Source organism: Lathyrus oleraceus, chromosome 6, assembly GCF_024323335.1.
Source record: "Lathyrus oleraceus cultivar Zhongwan6 chromosome 6, CAAS_Psat_ZW6_1.0, whole genome shotgun sequence".
In the NCBI taxonomy this organism is placed as follows: Eukaryota; Viridiplantae; Streptophyta; class Magnoliopsida; order Fabales; family Fabaceae; genus Lathyrus; species Lathyrus oleraceus.
In genome coordinates, this window is record NC_066584.1 from 1,151,030 (window position 1) to 1,171,502 (window position 20,473).

Here is a 20,473-nt window from a genome sequence, read left to right on the forward strand (position 1 = left end):
GAATACTACAGGGGAGAGATACGTAAGGTTAACATAGAAGCGTTAGAATGGGTAGACAATATTCCAAGAGAAAAATGGACGAGATCATTTGATGGAGGGAAACGTTGGGGTCATATGACTACCAACCTCGCAGAATCGATGAACTCAGTTTTAAAATCCACACGCAACCTACCTATTACCGCTTTGTTAAATCAACATATTATCGAATGGGCACACTGTTTGGGAAAAGAGGACATGATTGGACTAAAATGTTGGGTTCTGGCCAACTGTTCACTGAAAACTCCATGAAGGGAATTGAGGAGGAAGTAATCAAATCAAATAGCCACACAGTTATGCAATTTGATCGTGAGAGGTTCTGCTTCCTGGTCCAGGAAACTGTTCATCATAGTGACGACATACCGACTACCCATTATAACGTCGACCTTCAGAATCTTACGTGCGAGTGTGGAAGATTCCAAACGTTTCATGTCCCTTTCTCATATGTTATTGCAGCGTGTTCAAGCATAAGACAAGACTATTCTGTGCATATAGCTGACGTGTTCAAAGTTGTAAACGTATTTAAGGTCTACGAGGAAAGTTTCCTCGGGATCCCGACCGAAACAAGTTGGCCACAATATGAAGGTGACACGTTATGCCACAACGACCGCATGCGGAGAAACAAGAAAGGTCGCCCAAACAGTTGTCGGATTAGAACTGAAATGGACAACGCTGAAAAAGAAAAAAGGAGGTGTGGTATTTGTCGAGAAATAGGACATATGCGTAGAAAATGTCCTACCAGGCTTGGCCCTTCTACTTAGTTATGTCTGAAGTTTTAGTATATTCAATCTTCATTATATTTCGTGTATTTCCTTTTTCCAACAACAAGTTCTATTAATAGCGTAACATTATCTTCTACAACACAAGACAGATTACAACATAATAACAACTTCATCTAAAGATAAAAAACTACAACTATTCCAACACGTTATAACAACTAATCACTACATCACCTTTGATCATATTACCATTTTAAACGACAATAGCTAAGACAAGTGGATCTTCAACACCTCGACTAACTTCTCCACTATGTGCAGAAAACATACAAGTAACATCCAGATCATTTTCTACACGATCCCAATAATGCATGTATGTCCCATCTGGGCTAGCGTCCGTAAGAGTTATGTATGGACAATAATATTCAATTCTTCTAACACGTCGAATCGGACCACCCAGTTGTCCAAAACTTCCGTTGATGGCAAAAACCAACTGCCTGAACTTCCATTATGGATTCAAACAAACCCTCATTTGATTATCTGTTTCAAAGAAAACAATGCAACACACAGACATCATTCACAACTAATATATTCATTTGTCATATGCTTCCAATATTTATAGGATACCTACTGGAAATAAAAAATAATATTATACTATGGTTTAAGCGGGAAAAGTCTATATCAAAATATTATTTGGGCGGGAAAAAATAAACGTAACATTAAATATTTATACCAAATATTACAAAAAAAAGCTATATGAATTCAAAATCTTAATTAATTATTATTAAATATTTTGCTAATAATATGTCACTATTTATTATTTATTTTAATTTTAGAACAATTTATTTTTAAAACAATTAATTAATTAATTATAAATATTAATTTTTAATTATTATTGTATACTTATTACAAATATTAATAAATTTATTTTTAATAAATTTATTGTAAGTATCATTAAAAATATTCATTTCTCTTTAAAAAAATGTAAAGTTTTCTTTTTTAAAATTAATTTCAAAATATTATGTAATATTAAATATTTATAACAAATATTACAAAAAAATTTATATAATTTCAAAATTTTAATTAATTAATTATTATAAATAATAATTCTTAATTAGTATTATATATTTATTACAAATTATATATAAAAGGTAATATAACTAATTAATATTAAATAATTATGAAAAATATTATATATCAAATTAGTTAATTTTTTTTAAATTTTTTTTTTAATTAAATATAATATTTTAATTAATTTTTCATATTAAAAAATTATTTTAATAATTTAAAATTATTTCTAAAATTAAAAAACAAAAAATATATAATTTAATGTACACTCCATCCCAGATGGCGCACCCCAACTGCAGCTCTAGCAGCGTCTGTCATCTAGGATGGAGGACCCTGAATAATAATAATATACTCTCACTACAGCACAAAAAAAATGATATATTGGGAAATTATTTTCAGCAAGTGGCATTTTGAGAATATATTTTCTTAGTAGTGGCATGTAGGTAAAATACTCCATGCATATGTCTCTCTGTTCAATTGTACAGCAAAACAAAAACATAACTAATGAACCTTTAAACAGTCCTCATCAAGATGCTTATGAAAATATGCCTAGTCCTTCAATTGAGTCAACACCTAAGAATCTTATAGAATCTCAAGTTAGTGTTCCCTCGAATAATGTCAACACTAACAACTCTTCTACTAAGTCCTTTGCTAGTCATACCACCGATAACTCTCACGCCTTCCTTTAACAATAACCATCCTAAACAACCATTACTTGAAAATGATCATGCCATGCTCACTAGAGCAAAATATGACATTATAAACCCAAAGTCCTTTTGGCCTGTGATGAACTTACAACAACAAAACAAGCACTAGCTCAACCAAAATCGTTTGAGGCTATGAAACAAGAATATGATGTTATGTTATCCAAAAACACATGGACACTCACTACTCTTCCCTCACACAAAAAAACCACAGGCTATGTGTGTTTAGAGTAAAAGAAAATATCGATGGAAGCCTCAACAAATACAAAGCCAGACTTGTGGAAAAAGTTTTCCACCAACAATATGTATTTGAATTCCATGAAACCTTCTCACCTATTGTAAAGCCAACAACAATTAGATTCATCTTAACACTAGCTCTGACTTACAAGTGGTATATTCAACAAGTAGACTTAAACAATGCTTTCTCAATGTTGCACTTCAAGAAGAAGTATACATATGCAACAATCACCAGGGTTTGAACATGCCAGCAAATCTCTAGTATCCAAGTTGAATAGAGATCTCTATGGCCTAAAGCATGCTCTAAGACCCTTGTATGAAAATATCAACGAAGCTCTATTTCAGTTTGGCTTTATGTCAAGCAGCGTGACCACTCAATTTTCATTTACAACCACCAAGGTATCATTCTCTATGCTCTTGTCTATGTAAATGATATTCTAATCATAGGGTCCTCTTCTACTCTCATCCATAAACTGATTTGCAAACTTCATGATAAATTTGCACTCGAAAAGCTTGGGAAACCTTAATATTGTCTTTGCATTAAAGTAAAATATCAAGCTAATAGGTCTTTTCTACTCACTCAAACTAAGTATATCATAGACATACTTTCCAAAGTCAACATGGAAGAAGAAAATGGATTACAGTCTCTTATGTTTAGTCACTGCAAACCTTGCAAATTTGGGCCTGGTCTTATGTAGGATACTTTCATCTACAGGTCTGTAGTATGTGCTCTATAATATGTCACTCTAACAAGGCTAGACATGGAATATTGTGTGAACAAAGCCTCTCATTTTATGGTCAACCCTATGAAAAGTCATTGGAGCAGGGTCAAGAGAATAATAAGATACTTAAGTGGTACATCAACACATGGCTTGGTCCTATCTTCTTCAAATCCTAGTCAAGAGCTATCATTAAGAGCCTATAGTGATTTATACTAGGCAAATGATCCATATGATATAAGATCTACTTGCATTTTTATTGGTCCAAATCTAATTTCATGGAGCTTCAAAAAGCAGTCATTGGTTGCTAGATCGAGTGCTGAGGTAGAATAGTGAGCCTTGGCACATACCACATATGAGTTTCTACGGTTGGAATCTCTTCTAAACGAGTTAAAAATAAAATATATGTCACTAAATTTACTTTGTGACAACCTAAGTGTAGTTTTAATATCTCACAATCCTATACTACATGCTCGAACAAAACATGTTAAACTAGACATACATTTTTGCAGAGAACAAGTAATGGAAAATAGGCTCAAGATTCAACATGTTCCAGCTTCAGCACAACTAGCAAACATTATGACCAAGCCCTTACCAACTGCAGATTTTCAAGACTTGAGGAACAAGCTCAAAGTGGTAATACTATCACCACATTGATCTTGTGAGGGAGTATTCAAGTGTAGAAATATATTGAGTCTTTGTTAACTATTGTGTTAAGCAAAGCTAGTAAAACAATTAGTTAAAAGCATGTTATGTAAGTAGTTAGATTAGTTACAGAGTTTGTTACAAATATGTGAACTGGTAACTGAAAATTGATGAGTGTAAAACTCATATATAATGGTATGATGTAATAATGCAAGTGATGAAATGAAAATGATTTGGAAAATGTTGATTGATGAGTTGAGCTAAACTTCTAATAATCATTTCAAATTTAACTATATATCTTTAGAGAAATATTTCATATTCAAGCGTGTTTGATATTCTAATGAAAACTCTAATATCCTTTCTTTTTTATACACTATACATGTTGTGTCGGTGCCTTGTTAAAATTAAATTAGAGAAACGTAAGAGATGTTGATTTGATCTTTGAGTTTTCATTTTCTCTTATATGGATTCAAAATTGAATTGTGAATATATGTTACTCCTTCGTCTAACACTTTGATTATCGGTATTGGTTGGTCAGCAAATTTAACGAAACACACTTTTATTTTGAATTCTATATTGCTGAAAAATATTCATCTAATTAATGTTTTAACGCATTCACACAACCAATGTATTAGTATTCATTGGATCTTAATCAAACAGTTTATGAAAATAACTGCATGATTACACCAAATCACGGTCCCTATATTGCGCCTTGAGAAGAAAAAAAGAGGCAACCAATTGGATTTTAAAGGTTATATATATATTTTTTGTTTTCTTTCAACAAGTGTTATTGTAGTCACTTCTAGTGTACCATTTTCTTTTGTGTTTGTTTGCAATATGAATAATGATAAGTATGATTCTCTTTATTAGTAACCAATTAAATGGGCAAAAATATTTTTATTGTAGTTATGTAAGGATATTCTTAAAGGAAAGAAGGTGTGGAATTATATTGATGAACTTTTGTTAAGCTCATGCATTAAATGGACGAGGAATGTGAAAACTATTTAAAACCATGAGTTCTTAATAATTAGAATATTTTTATTTGGATAAATAATTATGTTTCTCACTCGATAGACATGCATATTGCAAAATACGATACTCCTAATGAAATGTGTGATCATTTGAAGCATTTGTATGCATATCTGTTTGGGATTTTGATATTTAGGCTCGTAAGTGAATTCGCCCTCATATGTTTTATAGATAATTTGATATTTTGATGCTTTGCAATTTATGATTTATCGTAATTTTTAGTTTCCTTATTGAATTTCTCATTACACACATAAAAATATTGATTTTCATGTATTATGAAATATTGGCTAAAAGTATCCTTATTTGTTTTAATCCAAGCGCTATATTACTTGATTCAACAAGAAAAGTCAATTTTAATTGATTCAGTGTTATCTTTGAATTGATTTATTCAATTTTTCCTATTTGACTCAAATCATGAAATTGCCTCTAGTGTGTTTTTAGTCCTGTTTGCAATACTTGAGTTTTTAGTCCTGTTTGCAATACTTGAGTCCTTATCCTACATGACTCAAGTTAGAAGATAGAAAATGACTCAAGTCACGACTCAGGAGACTCAAGTCATGAGTTATTCTCCCGTGTGACTCAAGTCAGAAGATATAAAACGACTATAGTCATGGCCTTGCTGAATCAAGTCAAATATGAGCAAAATACTTGAGTCATTTTTTCTCCGACTTAAGTCATGTAGTGCATTTTTACTCATTTTCGTATCTTTTCTCATGCACATATAAATAGTTTTTTAATTCTCATTTCTTCATAACTTGATAACTTGATGAGTGAACTATCATTAAAGAGCAAGTGAGATCAAATATTTTTCAAAGAGAAAAAGCTTACAAAAACAACTCCATCTCTTTCGAATCATCACCTTCATTATATTCATGGAGAATCGTCATGTTAATTGTGTGTGATGATTTATAGTGAGAAAACATTAGAGTTCTAATATTTCATTTGAAGTGTGTAGTATTTTCAAGGATAAATTTGATCTTGAAGGAATTCAAAGGTTTGAAGTTCCTTGAAGGAAAAAGAAGAAGAAGCTTTTCTCTACTGTTGTGGATTTTTTTATGGATTTGTCAACTTATTGAAGATAAGGATTCAAGGCTTGTAATTTGGAGATTGAGTGAAATTGGTGAATATATCAAGATTGAAGTCCACCAAAGGTTGAAAACTAAGATCTTAGTGAAGATCAAGGGTAATAATAGTGGTAGCTAGTTGCAAACAAGTTCTATCAAAAAAAAAGGAAGAATATATATTGGATTGTTATAGTTTATCTTTTGCTTATCTGAATTGTTGTAACATGAACCGAAATAAAATTAACATAATGGAAGAAATAAATTTCTAGTGCTTTACCATCGGAGACTAGATGTAGGTTCCTGGGAGGACGATAACACTGAACTAGTATTTATCTCGGTGCATTCTCTCTCTCTCTCTCTCTCTCTCTCTCTCTTCTCTCTCTCTCTCTCTCTCTCTCTCTCTCTCTCTCTCTCTCTCTCTCTCTCTCTCTCTCTCTCTCTCTCTCTCTCTCTCTCTCTCTCTCTCTCTCTCTCTCTCTCTCTCTCTCTCTCTCTCTCTCTCTCTCTCTCTCTCTCTCTCTCTCTCTCTCTCTCTCTCTCTCTCTCTCTCTCTCTCTCTCTATATATATATATATATATATATATATATATATATATATATATATATATATATATATATATATATATATATATATATATATATATATATATATATATATATATATATATATATATATATATATATATATATATATATATATATTTCTCTCTCTCTCTCTCTTTCAAATTGCATACTTGTGTTTAGCTGTTAGATTCATCGCTTATAATTGCACATATATATATATATATATATATATATATATATATATATATATATATATATATTTCTCTCTCTCTCTCTCTCTTTCAAATTGCATACTTGTGTTTAGCTGTTAGATTCATCGCTTATAATTGCACGATTCATTGGTTTATTGCGTTCATAGTTTAACTTGTAAAAGCTTAGGTTTGATTAGGATTAGCTTTCAAAATAATCTTGTTGTTTATTATTTTGTGACAATTGTAATTAGTTTTGCTTCAAATTGATAAATTGTTAAAGGCATTAAACATCTTGTTTGAAGATTTAATCATTTTTCATTACATTGTTTATTAATTCTTTACAAACCATCGGTGTGTGTATAGTATCAATCTTCTTCCAATATTTTAAAACCATTTCAAAATAAGTTTCCACCATATTCGTTTCCGCTTGCGTAATCTTATTTTTTAAATCGAAAAGAATGGAATTTTTAATTGTTTATTCAACCCCTCCCCCTTCTAGACAAATTACTCTGTATCCAAACCAACAATTGGCATCAAGAGTTAGTTCTTTTGATAGGTTAAAAAACCCCAAAAGTTGTAGATTATGACATAAATTGATCTGATGGGAGTGTATAATAGAGCCTCGATTTCACTGGTGTAAACTATGCCTATTGGAAGGTGTGTATGTACGTAAACCTTATGTATGTGGATTTACAATATTGGTAAGCCATCGAAGACAAACCTTTTGTTCCTCAACGGGTCGTTGGTGGTGTATTAGTTGTAAAACTTCTTAAGGATTGGAATGAGGCTGAAATTAAAAAGGCGTCTTATGATTTGAAAGCGAGAAATATATCCATCTTATCATTGAGCATGAATGAATATTTTTCTATATCACATTGTAAGACGGATCATGTAATGTGGAACACTCTTTTAATTCTCTATGAGGGAAACAAAGACTTCAAGCAATCTAAGATCAATACTTTAACTGAAGAATATGAACTCTTCTGCATGGAACCCAATGAAATTGTGGCCTCCATACATATGAGATTTTCGTATATAATCAATAAAATTGAGAATTTAGGAAATACCACTTCTAATCAAGATTGTGCTAATAAGATTTTAAAGTCTATGTGCAGAGCATGATAGGCAAAAGTCACGGTCATCAGAGAATCTCATGACCTAAAGCTTTAGACATGCCAACTCTATTTGGTAAGTTCACCAAACATGGCATGAATTGAAGAGACTAGAAGCGAGTGAAAGTAATGTAAAACACAAGGATATGAATAAAGAAGAAAAAAATAACATCTTCCTAAAGGCCTTAACTTCCAAGGTCAAAGTAGAGGAAGATGAAGAGGATTCGAGTGACTCTTTAAAAGGCGAATATATGGGATTGTTTGTTAGGTGCTACAACAAGTATATGGGGAGAAATTGTCTAAAACACTAAGGAAATAACCTAATAAGTTTAGAAAATTGAATCACTCAAAGAAATGGGACGAGAAGAAGAAAGAAGAAAAATAAGTCATGTGCTTCAAATTCGGAAAAATGGGTCACTACAAAAGTGATTGTCCAAGCTTGGTAAAGCGCAAAGGAAAACAAAATTACCACAAGTCAAAATCCAAGGAAACGGACGATGTGAGTACATCTCTTGGGAAGAAGATGAATACTCGTCATCATCCTCTTCGATTTTAAACGATGAAGTAACTAATATATATCTGATGGCTCGAAACAAGCAAAAGGACTCTGGTGTAAGTAACTTTGATTATTTACATTCTTATAATGAGTTATTGAGGCGTTCCATGAGATGCATGATGATGCATTACAGAATTTTAAGAAAATCTCCTCTCAAAAGAAAAAGATTATGAAACTCAAGGAAGAAATCATAAAACTTAAAAATTTTATGGAGTCCTTGAAAGAGGACCATGCATCTTTAGTAAACGAAAAATTGTGCATTCCTCCAACTCTAGATTAAAATTAAATTTTAGTTGAGTGTGTTACTTGCCCTTGTTTAAAAATTGAAATAGAAGATCTAAAGGGACAAATAACACAGTTAACTAGAATACTTACAGTTGCATCTATTAGTTCAAGTGACAATTAGCAAAGTTTTAGAAAACGAAATAAGAAAAGTGCTCATGTTAATAGAAAAAATAGAAAGAACATTCCCCATAAAGGGTTGTGTCATTATTGTGGTGAAAAGGACACATTAGGCCTAAATTCTATATTTAGAATGTCTTACAATTACAAATAGGATGTGGTTCCTAGATAGTGGTTGTTCAAGGCATATGACGAGAGACACATTGTTATTCATTGACTTTGTCAAGAAAGAGCACAACTTCATTGTTGGACATGTAACTTCAAACACAAGAGGGAGGTGAATTGCGTGTTTCAGAAAACTTAGTTTTGAAAAACTTTTGATTGGCTCTCTGATTCTCTCAAGAGCGGAGGTAGTTACTTAGACCAATTGGTGCGTACGATATCATGGAAAATATGGCAAGCAAGAGACAGAATGGTCTTCAAGCAAGAGAAGCCACACCCTCGAGTTGTTGCCCAAGAGATATTGGACTCTATAGTAGAATTCAGCAAGGTGAACAAGATTGACATGCAAAAGGAGGTTGCAATGATGAATGTGATTCCTTCTAGTAACTCCTGGATTATTCAAACTGATGTCAGTTGCTTTACCAAAGGAATGGTGTCATTGAGTTGTGTTATTAAATACCATAATATTAATATATCTCTTCCTGCTTCTAAACGGTTCTCTAACCTTGTTGATGCCAGTACGGCTGAAGTTCTTGCGATTAGATGGACACTTCAGCTATATGATATTATTATCCAGTCTGATGCTTCGATTCGATTATTGTTGATTGTATCAATGGTTCTAGCTTCTCCGTTGCTTTGGATCCGACTATGAATGATTGTAAGATTCTCATGGGAGAATTCAATTATTCAACCCTTATGTATTGCAATAGACTTTTAATATTGATTCCCATCATATGGTAGGAATAGGAAAATTCTTAGACTCTAGAGTTTGGATTTATCATATCTTCTTGCTGGAAGATAGATTCCTTTGTTTGTTTGGCTTATGTGGCCCCTCTTTAATCAATATGATATTTGATATAAAAAAATTACTTTTTTTTCTTTTCATTTAACATTTGTTGATTGATTTGAGTGATTTTACCAAAAACTTATAACACATTATTTTGTTTTTGTTGTTAAGACTTGTACTTTTGTATTTGTACTTAAGATGGTTGATGATTATATAGTTATAATTGAGTTACACTTTATTAGGAAAAAAAATTATCTTTACTTTATATAAATTTGATTATTGAATTTTTGAACTTGAATATGATGTTTACATTTGTTTAGATTTTATTGTTTTTTTTTTTTGCAAAATATATTATTTATGTATTGGACGATATTTTATATAACAACTTAGGAGACGGATAACGAATATTCATTTATTCATAATTTTTAGTCCATCAAACTTTTTTTTTACTATGAAAAATGACAATGAATAATTATATTTATAAATACATAGTCAATCAAATTGAAGAAGTAGTGTAATGTTCACAAAGTTTTTACTGTTGAAATACATTGAATACGAGTTTTATGCTGATGACTTCAGAAAATTGAATTGTTGTAAATGGAAACAAGAAGGAAATTCATTAATAGAAAATAGAATGGGAGAGACGTGTTTAAGAAAATGATAAGAAGCAGCCTCACCACCAACCGTTACTATTTCGTTATTGCGTTCACATGCGTCCATCAATTATATCATTACTACTATGCTCCATTGCTCATCAACAGACACTTTTCAAAAATAAATAATTACTCGTATTCATTTCCTGAGAAAAAAATTATTATACTTATTCTCACTTTCTTATTTTGAAAATTTCCTGAGAAATGACCATCACTAAAATTATTTGGAAAATTAAATGTTCTTTCCTTATCTAATTCATTTCAATATTTTTTATTTGACTCGCACAAACCATCTGGGTTGAATCTGAGTTTAATAAAAAAGCTAAGAAGAAGAAATCTATTATATGAGCATCAAAAGGATAAACAAAAAATATAGTATATATATAAAAAGATGAAGAAATCTACAATTTGAACAAGTTATTGATTATGAAAGAATTAACAATTTACTTAGCCTTAAGCACAGGATTCAACTGAAGAGGCCTTGGCGGTGCCATTGTTCTTCTCTTCCAAAGATTTATTTCATTCCTTGGCTTAAACTTCAAACTAGGTCTAGAATCATCACCTTCACCGCCTCCACCAACCAAAATTGGTGCAGAAAATGGAATCAAGATCTCATCCTCTTCTGCATCAGTAAAGCAATCCCTCTCATCAATTTCCTCTGGCTCAATCACAGCTTTCCAATTGAAACTCGAAAAAGCTTCACGCCCACTCGCAAATCTCTTCATATCACCCATCGGCGGCGCTTTGCTCCCTCCACCAACAGATCCAGACTCGTCAAATTTCCTTTCCACAAACTTCGATTTCGATCTCTGTGAAAATATTCTCTGAAACTTCGATTTCGATTTCTTCTCATCCGCATCCTTTGGAGTATTTGCATCCGTAGTTTTGTTTTTCGGAATATGTTTCTTCTTGTGATGCTTGATCTGTCCCATACAAGAAATCTTCGGTGAAGTTGGTTCTTGTGTTACGTTAACACCGCCATCTCTAGGTTTTCTTCTAGCTTCGCGAGGAATCATAGTCACCATAGGTCCTGAGAATCCTTTTCCACCGTTCGTTTTTGCACCCCATCTGTTTGTGTTATTGTCTGACCTAAATTTATGCTCCCTTCCGGGACTGAAAGGTGCGTTTTGAAACGTTACTGTTATTGCTTTCAAAAACTTGTTCTTCAGCTTACTCTGTTTCTCTTTCTCCATAATGATTCAGTTGTTCAATTGAATCACACTTACAAAACAAAACTATATACCTTTATGTGTTTGTGTGGGTATATATATGCGGTGTTGAAACGTGAAAAAGAGGGTTTTGTGTATATAGTAAAATCTAGTATTACTGTGATTGCTTTAACATGTAGTATTTGGTATTTGACTCTGTCAATAAAGGTGTGAGAGAAGATTGTGTTGTGAAAAGGGTTATGTTGGTCAAACAAATCGCTGTGAATAACGCACTTTCCTTAACTCAATAAACAAACATAATTAGTAAATTAACTAGCATTAAAAAACATGCGGTTTATGAAACAAAAGGTTGCTGTTGAAGCAGCTTACGGTCTTGTTAAGATATTTTTATCGACAAATTGTCGTTTTCTGCTTTGAATTTTTGATGCTGTACAAGCATACCTTTTTAGAATTCTTTGAATCTGAATATTTTTTTAACACGAATACATATTTTGTATTTTATGGTCATGTATTTGCTTCCAATTTCGTCACTTCATTGACTCGTAAGGTTTTGAAATATGACACGTGGTTCCAAAAAAATTATGCACAAACAAAATTCTTTTTTGTGAAAAATATTCAGTTTAAGATTTAAAGTATCATTTTCTTACATTTGAATTATTAAAATTAGTTAAAAATTTATATAAAAAGTTATTTCAACTATTTAGTCATATAAACGATTAAAATAAATTGTTTTAAACTATTTTCTCATTTAACTATTTGGTCTTAAATAGTTTAATGGAAAAAGTGGATTAAATTGATGAAATAGTGATAGTATAGAGATTTTTTTTACTCAGATAGTATATAGATTAAATTATCTATTTGTTTATTCTTTTCTATTTTATTAGGTTACTAGTCTAAAATCAAATACACATTAAATACTTCATCATATTCCTATTATAAAAATAAAATAAAAAATTAAATAATTAACATGATTAAATATATTAATAAGAGATTAATTATTATACACAATATAATTTTTTTTACATTGTTAATTCATCACCATCATTCATTTGTCTTTATAGATGGTTAAAAAAAAAGTTTAATCTTCTCAAAATTCAACGTCTATAATTAATTGATTATGTAAAAAAAAGGTTTACACTATTAATATATTTTAATTAAATTTTATTACTAATTATTTCATAATTTAAAAATTAACTTTATTTTATAATAGAAATTAAAAAGATATAAAGACAACTTTTATGTCAAAATCCAAATATTGATTTTTTATATATATATATATATATATATATATATATATATATATATATATATATATATATAAAAGAATGGTCTCTATATAATATAATAATAGAATAGAATTTAAAATAAATTGGTTATAGGAACTAAATAATATTTAAAACATATTATAAATAAAAAATACTTAAAATAATGATATCTAAACACTCATAACTATATCTTTCGATTAATATATATTCTTTTCTTTTCTTTATATGCATTTTTAATTTTATATACATGCTTAATGTTACAATACTATTTCTTTTTTAATGGAGTGATGTAACTCAACCATATTTTTTATTTAAAAAAATTATTTATCCTAAGATACTTCATTTTAACTTATCAATATTCTTTTAATTTTAATTAATACACTTAATTTATTATTTTATCATTTTTGTATTAATGTTAATTTAAATATATCAATAAATAATTACAATAATTTGATAAAATAACTATTTCTTCTTTTATTTATTATATTTTTAAAATCCGTATGAAAAGATTAAATATGATACTTATTTTAACTTATTTTAAGACAGAAGAAGTAGTTGTTATAATGAATATAAATAATTAGTTTAAGTAATTCTTAGTAATGAAAAATATTTATAAATAACGTTTAATAATGATGCAAGCAATCCGACATCATTAAATGCACATTTTCTTTTTTCAGAAATTAGCACAATCTTGCCCCAAGTTTTATTAGTTTGGTCCTTCAAACAATAAATTTAAAAGTAAGTGATTGTTTATCAAAAACGCCGGTGAACAAGAGGTCAAACCCGATCAATACCTATTATGGACAGTTATTGTAGAGTTGAACTACTTCAAAATCCTCGTACGAAACAAGTCTAACTTCATCTTTGCGTGCATCTAGATCGAACATGTCGGCTTTCCCAGGACCTTCTTCCACCATTGCCGAAGAAGCGAGGATATCTTTAAGGATGATATCTTTGATACAACTTACTTTCTTGAGGTTGGCATTAATAACAATCGTCTTTCCTTCTTCGTTGTGATATGATATCTTCAGATAGACCGGGGAAGCCACTGTGTCTAGCTACACCAAGAAAGGTCTCCAAAGGATACCATAGAAGGAATTCTTACGCAAAATGGCTAAGAAGTTGAAAGTTACCTTTCTCTCACCTAACCCATCTCCCATCGATAATATCATTCTGCAACGGTGAGTCGTCGAATCCTTGAAGGCCAGCAAATCTCCACTATGATATGGATCTAGATCTGGTTATTAGAGGCATAATTGCTCTAGAGTGTCGGTATAAAGGACGTCACACGAACTTCCATAGTCTATTAGGAATCCTGTGAGAGTGCGATTAGAGATGGTAACCACTATGACTAGTGGCAACTCTGTGTACCAGATCCATATCATCTTCCTGTGGTCCATAAATACTATAACCAGTCGATCTTTGCCTCACACTTTGGCGTTAACTATGTTTGGAAAATGTGTTATAGTGTTGGATCCACGTTGGTTGAGTCATCGAATCTTTGAAGGCCAGCAAATCCCCACCATGATTTGGATTTAAATTTGGTTATTAGAGACATAATTGCTCCAAAGTGTTGGCATATAGGACGCCGCAAGAACTTTCGTCGTCTATGAGGAATCTCGTGAGAATGTGATTAGCTATGATAACCACTATGACCAGTGGCAACTCCATGTTCGGGATCCCTATCATCTTCTTGTGATCCGTAAATCCTATAACCAATCGATCTTTGCTTTCCACTTTGGTGTTAACTATTGTTTAGAAAATGTGTTATGGTATTGGATCTACGTTGTATGTCGTTGCGTTGCGGATCTCATCAGTGACTAGTGATGGAGATGGAACGAGATTAGAAGGTTTGGCAGACGTCTCTAAAGAGATGTAACTATCTTCATTTCGCGGTTCCGGTAGACATCTGGCTTGGATCGAGGATGATCTATTGTGGAATTTAGTGCGAATTAGGAGTCACTTCCCACAGACAGAGCCATTATTCCATTGTGGAACCATAATTGATGTGTATTGATGGTGAGGGATCCTGAAATGATCTCTGACGCAGTGGCGTGGGACAGACATGCAATGTTAGCACTTCAAGGTCAAGTCAGTTTAGAATTCAAGATGAATGTAGTCAGAAATAGAGATCAGAAAAATGTACTTTGAATATCACTTGCGCTGACTTTTATACGTTGGATTGTATGGATTGGACTTGCACCGAATTAGACTTTGACCGACCAAAAACACATAGTGAGTTCAATTTGTCACATTCCAATTATATTATATGGTTTATCGTCAACGAAATAAACAACTACAAAATAAAACAAATACAAAACAACGTAGCCTAAAAATGTTAAATCACTCCCAATGCAACATCATATGGCAAGAACATGTAAAGTAAAAAAATTCACACTTCTTTTAACTTTCTAGATGGGACAAAAAAAAATCTCTTTAAGAGTTAGAATCTTTAAGTTGACCATGTTTGCAAAAACTTGAAGAACCGTGCTCTTTTTTTAACAAACCCTTCATAAATTTAAAACAAAAGTATTTTTATTTTCATATTCTTAGATTTATACCTTATCTTTTCAAAATCTTCTTTATATTTATATTGTTCATGATCTTAGATCCTTTTACATATAGACCTTCAACTTGAGTTCCTTTCTCTACATTCTATCTTTTTTAAGAATGAAACCTTGGTATAGTAGTAGTTACATCGAGGATAGTTGTATATATCGTGTAGACAAGAGTATCCATTATATAATCCTAAGAGTTGATAATAAATACAACTAAATAGTAGTTTTGTCCTCGTAGCTCTTCATCATATGATTCTAAGAACCGATAAAACAATTTTACCTTTAACATATATATACTAATAAATTCTTTACAAAATGTTACAATATTAAAAAGTTTTTAAATTTGTGTGGCACGTGATCATCTTTAAATAGATAAACATTATAAAAGAATAAAAGTAAAGAAATACAAAATTATAATAATAGAATAGAATTTAAAATAAATTTGGTTATAGGAACTAAATAATATTTATAACATATTATAAATAAAAAAATACTTAAAATAATGATATTTAAACACTCATAACTCTATCTTTCGATTAATATATATTATTTCCTTATCTTTATATGCATAATTAATTTTATATACATGTTTAATGTTACAATACAAATTTTTTTAATCGAGTGATGTAACTCAACAATTTTTTTATTTAAAAATATTATTTTTCCTAAAATTTTAATTTATCAATATTCTTTTAATTTTAATTAATACATTTAATTTAAATTATTTTAAGACAGAGGAAGTAGTTGTTATAATGAATATAAATAATTAATTTAAGTAACTCTTAGTAATGAAAAATATTTATAAATCAACAATAAATATATATATATATATATATATATATATATATATATATATATATATATATATATATATATATATATATATATTATTTTTTATTGTTTATTTTTCACTATCTATATTTGGCCTACTGAATAGATTAATTTGGTTTGAGGATCAGTTTTGATATAAAGTGGTTTCAGCCTTCTTCGATTCCAGTAGCGGAGATAGAACTATGATTCTCTTCAATAAATTCGGTGTCAATGACCACTGAACCAATTTATCATCAGTAATTTATCATATATTTTTTATTTATAAATAAAATGACAATACAAATGTGGTTCGTTTCGAATACAAATTCAAATTAGTGTCCAATCTCTTATTTATCAATCAACTATCACCTCTTTAAAAATTAGTCATGAAGTCCCTAAATTGTCTTTCACTACAAATTATTCACACTAAACGAGTGATGTAACTCAACGATATTTTTTATTTAAAAAAATTATTTGTCCTAAAATACTTCATTTTAATTTATCAATATTTTTTAAATTTTATTTAATATATTTTTAAAATCCATATGAAAAGATTAAATATGGTATTTATTTTAAATTATTTTAAGACAGAGAAAGTAGTTGTTATAATGACTATAAATAATTAGTTTAAGTAATTTTTAGTAATGAAAAACATTTATAAATCAAATATATATATATATATATATATATATATATATATATATAAAATTTTATTTTTCACTATCTATATTCTGTTTAATTGCCTTTTTCCGATTGTAATTACAGAGATCGAACTATGATTCTCTTTAATAAATTCAACGTCAATCACCACTGGACCGATTAAGCATCAGTTATTTATCATATATTTTTTATTTATAAATAAAATGACAATACAAATGTGGTCCGTTCCGAATACAAATTCAAATGAGGGTCCAATCTCTTATTTATCAATCAAATATCAACTCTTTCAAAATTAGCCATAAACCTCCTAAATTGTCTTTTCACTACAAATTATTCACACAAAAAAATGACATTTAAGTAATCAAGAAATATTTATATTTTCTATTCTCATGTCTTATTATAACATGTTATATGTCCAATTTTAACAATCTACTATATCTAAGTATTTCTAAGATTGATAAATGTGATTCATAAACTCATTCTCTTACTTTATTAAAATTTTAAATCTCTTTCACATTTTGCCCCGCACTTTCTCATTTTTATTTTAATCTTTTTATTTTTTTATTATCACTAATAATAATAATATATTTTTTAATTTTAATAAAATTAAAATTTTACTTTATCTTACGGGTCACTATCAACTAGGGGTGGCAAACGAACATACCCGTCCCGCTTAGGTCATCCCCGCAAAAGTCCACAAAAAAATGGGACGGAACGGGACGGGACGGGGCGGGGCGAACATAGTTGAGGATGCGAGTTGTATATTTACGTCCGTCCCGCAAAAAAGTGAGGGCAGTGCGGGAAAAGCCCGCGGGCACTACATCTTTTAAGCTTTAAAATATAAATTTTCATGTAAATATTTGTGTCGGCAAAAACCCGTGAAGAAAACGTGACAGGACGAGGCGGACACATTAGAGGATGAAAGTCTAAACCTTTGATCCGTCATGCACTAAAGTGCCTGCAAAACAAGCATTTATAACGGGTCAGATCCGTTTTCTCACCCCTACTATCAATCTATTTTATTTTAATCAACAATTGTCTTATTTTTAAATATTAATTATTTTTGTTTCTCCATCTCACGATTTTTTTTCCCTTCATCTTATTTGATTATTTAATACAATTAAATATCTATAATTATTATTAATTTTGCAATTAAGTAAATCATTTCAATTTTGTATGCATATCTATATATAATTTATATTGTATCAAATGATTTTTATCTCATGGTCATTATCAGTCTAATATCTATTTTTTTTTAATAAATAATTTATCTTGATTTGAGAAGCAAAAATTATATTTCATTTTTTTCTTCATCTCCCAAGTTATTTTTTTCCTTTTTGCATAATTATTTAATATAATTGAATTTATGTATTTTTTATTTTATAATTAAGTAATTCATTTTAAATTTACACATATAGATAAATATATTATATATTATATCAAATAAACTTTTTATTTTATGGGGCAATATCAATATAATATATATTTTATTTTAACCAATAAATCCTTAATTTAAAAAATAAAATATTTATTTTCAAATACTAAATATATATTTTTTTCACAATTTTTCTCTCTATACTTTAATAAAATTAAATTTATATCGTATTAAATAAATTTATCTGTGATCGGTACCATATATATATATATATATATATATATATATATATATATATATATATATATATATATATATATATATATATATATATATATATATATATATATTATATATTATTTTTGAAATAGTTTGTCAGCCCTCAAAAGGAAAATATAACAACCGTGGGTCCAATCGTATGGGTGGTAATGCTTGATAAAATTGTTTGCAGGCAGGACTCTTACTTTTTTCTTCTCTTTCAGTAGCATCATTCTCACCAGGCGAGTATTTTGGAACAACCACAACATAGAAAACAGGGTAAGCTCTCATCATTTATATGTTCTGTTCTGTTTAAGAATGTTACTAATAATTGTAGGCACTAGCTAATATGAAAACGCACGCCACCTGTTTGATAAAATGCACCACTGATGTTTTCTTTATTTACTGACTCCAGTCTTCATCCATTTATAGTTTCTCCATGGATCTTCAGGATTTCCTTATTCGTGCTCGAGTCTTCAAGCTTTACAGACAAGCTTTGAGAGTTGCCGGTCGAGCACCCCCTCCTGCTAGAGGTAAACTTTCTCATTTTATTTCAATTTTTTTAGTCCCTATCATGATTATTGACTGCCTGTTAAATGACTACTCTGTGCAGGTGAACTGAGACAAATGATTAGACAAGAGATGGAAAATAATCGAAACTGCAATGACAAGCAAAGGATCCGTTACTTGATTAGTGAAGGCTTGGAAAAATTGAAACGCCTCGATGAAATGCTTGATATGCAAGGTCATTAGGTCACCTCTCAATATGTATGTTTCCCTTTGTAATAATAACATAAAATGAATTTTATTCATGTTCTTTTTGTTTTTTAGTTCATGTTAACTATTAATGATTTATGAGTTGAAAAAATGGACCAAGAAGTATATGAAAGCTTTATTCCTCTGCCAAAGGAATCACAAAGGGTGACTAAAAAGGACGACTTCCAAAGTAAACTGAATTTTGTTGAATCTGTTTTTTAATGTGAATAGCTGAGCGAGTGTGTGAGAAATTTGAAGGAAATGATAAAGTAGAGGCAATTTCTCATTTATAACTTGGAAGTTCACGTCTTGCGTGCCAACGTCGCAACCAGAGTTGGCTCTGGTGAATTTTAACTCTTTAAGAAGTGTATCAGTTTAAATCACCTACTGGCCAATAGTTTAACTTTCACACGACGATCATTCGTTCATAGGGGAGATATCTGGTATCTGTGAGCAATAGCTGCAGCCTGCATAATTCCCACATAAAAATCCCTCGCACGTTAACAACCAAGCACTTTGCATAGGGTGTTTCATCTTTTTCCTAATTTCATTTCCTACACTTGTTAGCATGCGCACATATTACTTTCTGTTCTGGGAATGGGAATGGTTGTAAGTTCTGTCAAGCTTCATGTGGATTTAAAGACAGTTTCCAAGATCATTCAAGGAGAGGATCCTCCATTTATGGATGGTTGGAGTTGGAGGCTGGTGTAAGAGATTAGAGTTATTTTGAATAGTTTGGGAGGTTAGAGTTAGTCACATCTATAGATTAACAATGGTTGTTATGATATTTTAGAGGATATGTCTCAGCTTCTAGTTTATTGTATGGGAGTTTCTACTCCTTGTTTTATTTCTTTTTAGTTTGTATCATTAGGACTGCCTCTTTGTTTACACAAATAAGACAGACGGGTCAATTTTATATATTTTAATTACAATAATCTAATTACCTGAAAGTTGTTTACTTCAAAACTCAATTTAT

The 20,473-nt window shown here is 30.2% G+C and overlaps 3 protein-coding genes across 4 annotated transcripts; 2 read left to right on the forward strand and 1 right to left on the reverse strand.

Annotated features, from left to right (window-relative positions):
* The first annotated feature begins 248 nt into the window (after positions 1-248).
* On the forward strand, positions 249-797 carry LOC127091390 (uncharacterized). The gene has a single exon (XM_051030015.1). It carries the CDS (start codon positions 249-251, stop codon positions 795-797), a length of 549 nt encoding a protein of 182 aa, XP_050885972.1.
* Positions 798-11,006: 10,209 nt separating this feature from the next.
* LOC127093055 (uncharacterized protein At1g76070) lies at positions 11,007-12,034 on the reverse strand. Its single transcript, XM_051031953.1, has one exon. It carries the CDS (start codon positions 11,837-11,839, stop codon positions 11,090-11,092), a length of 750 nt encoding a protein of 249 aa, XP_050887910.1. The 5' UTR covers positions 11,840-12,034; the 3' UTR covers positions 11,007-11,089.
* A 6,831-nt stretch (positions 12,035-18,865) lies between these two features.
* On the forward strand, positions 18,866-19,636 carry LOC127092167 (uncharacterized). 2 transcript variants are annotated; one of them, XM_051030991.1, is made up of 3 exons: positions 18,866-19,020; positions 19,157-19,274; positions 19,355-19,636. In XM_051030991.1, exons 2-3 carry the CDS (start codon positions 19,181-19,183, stop codon positions 19,492-19,494), a joined length of 234 nt encoding a protein of 77 aa, XP_050886948.1. In that variant the 5' UTR covers positions 18,866-19,020; positions 19,157-19,180; the 3' UTR covers positions 19,495-19,636. The 2 variants fall into 2 exon arrangements, with proteins under 2 accessions (XP_050886948.1, XP_050886947.1); XM_051030990.1 differs by having other exon boundaries at positions 19,174-19,274.
* Positions 19,637-20,473: the final 837 nt, after the last annotated feature.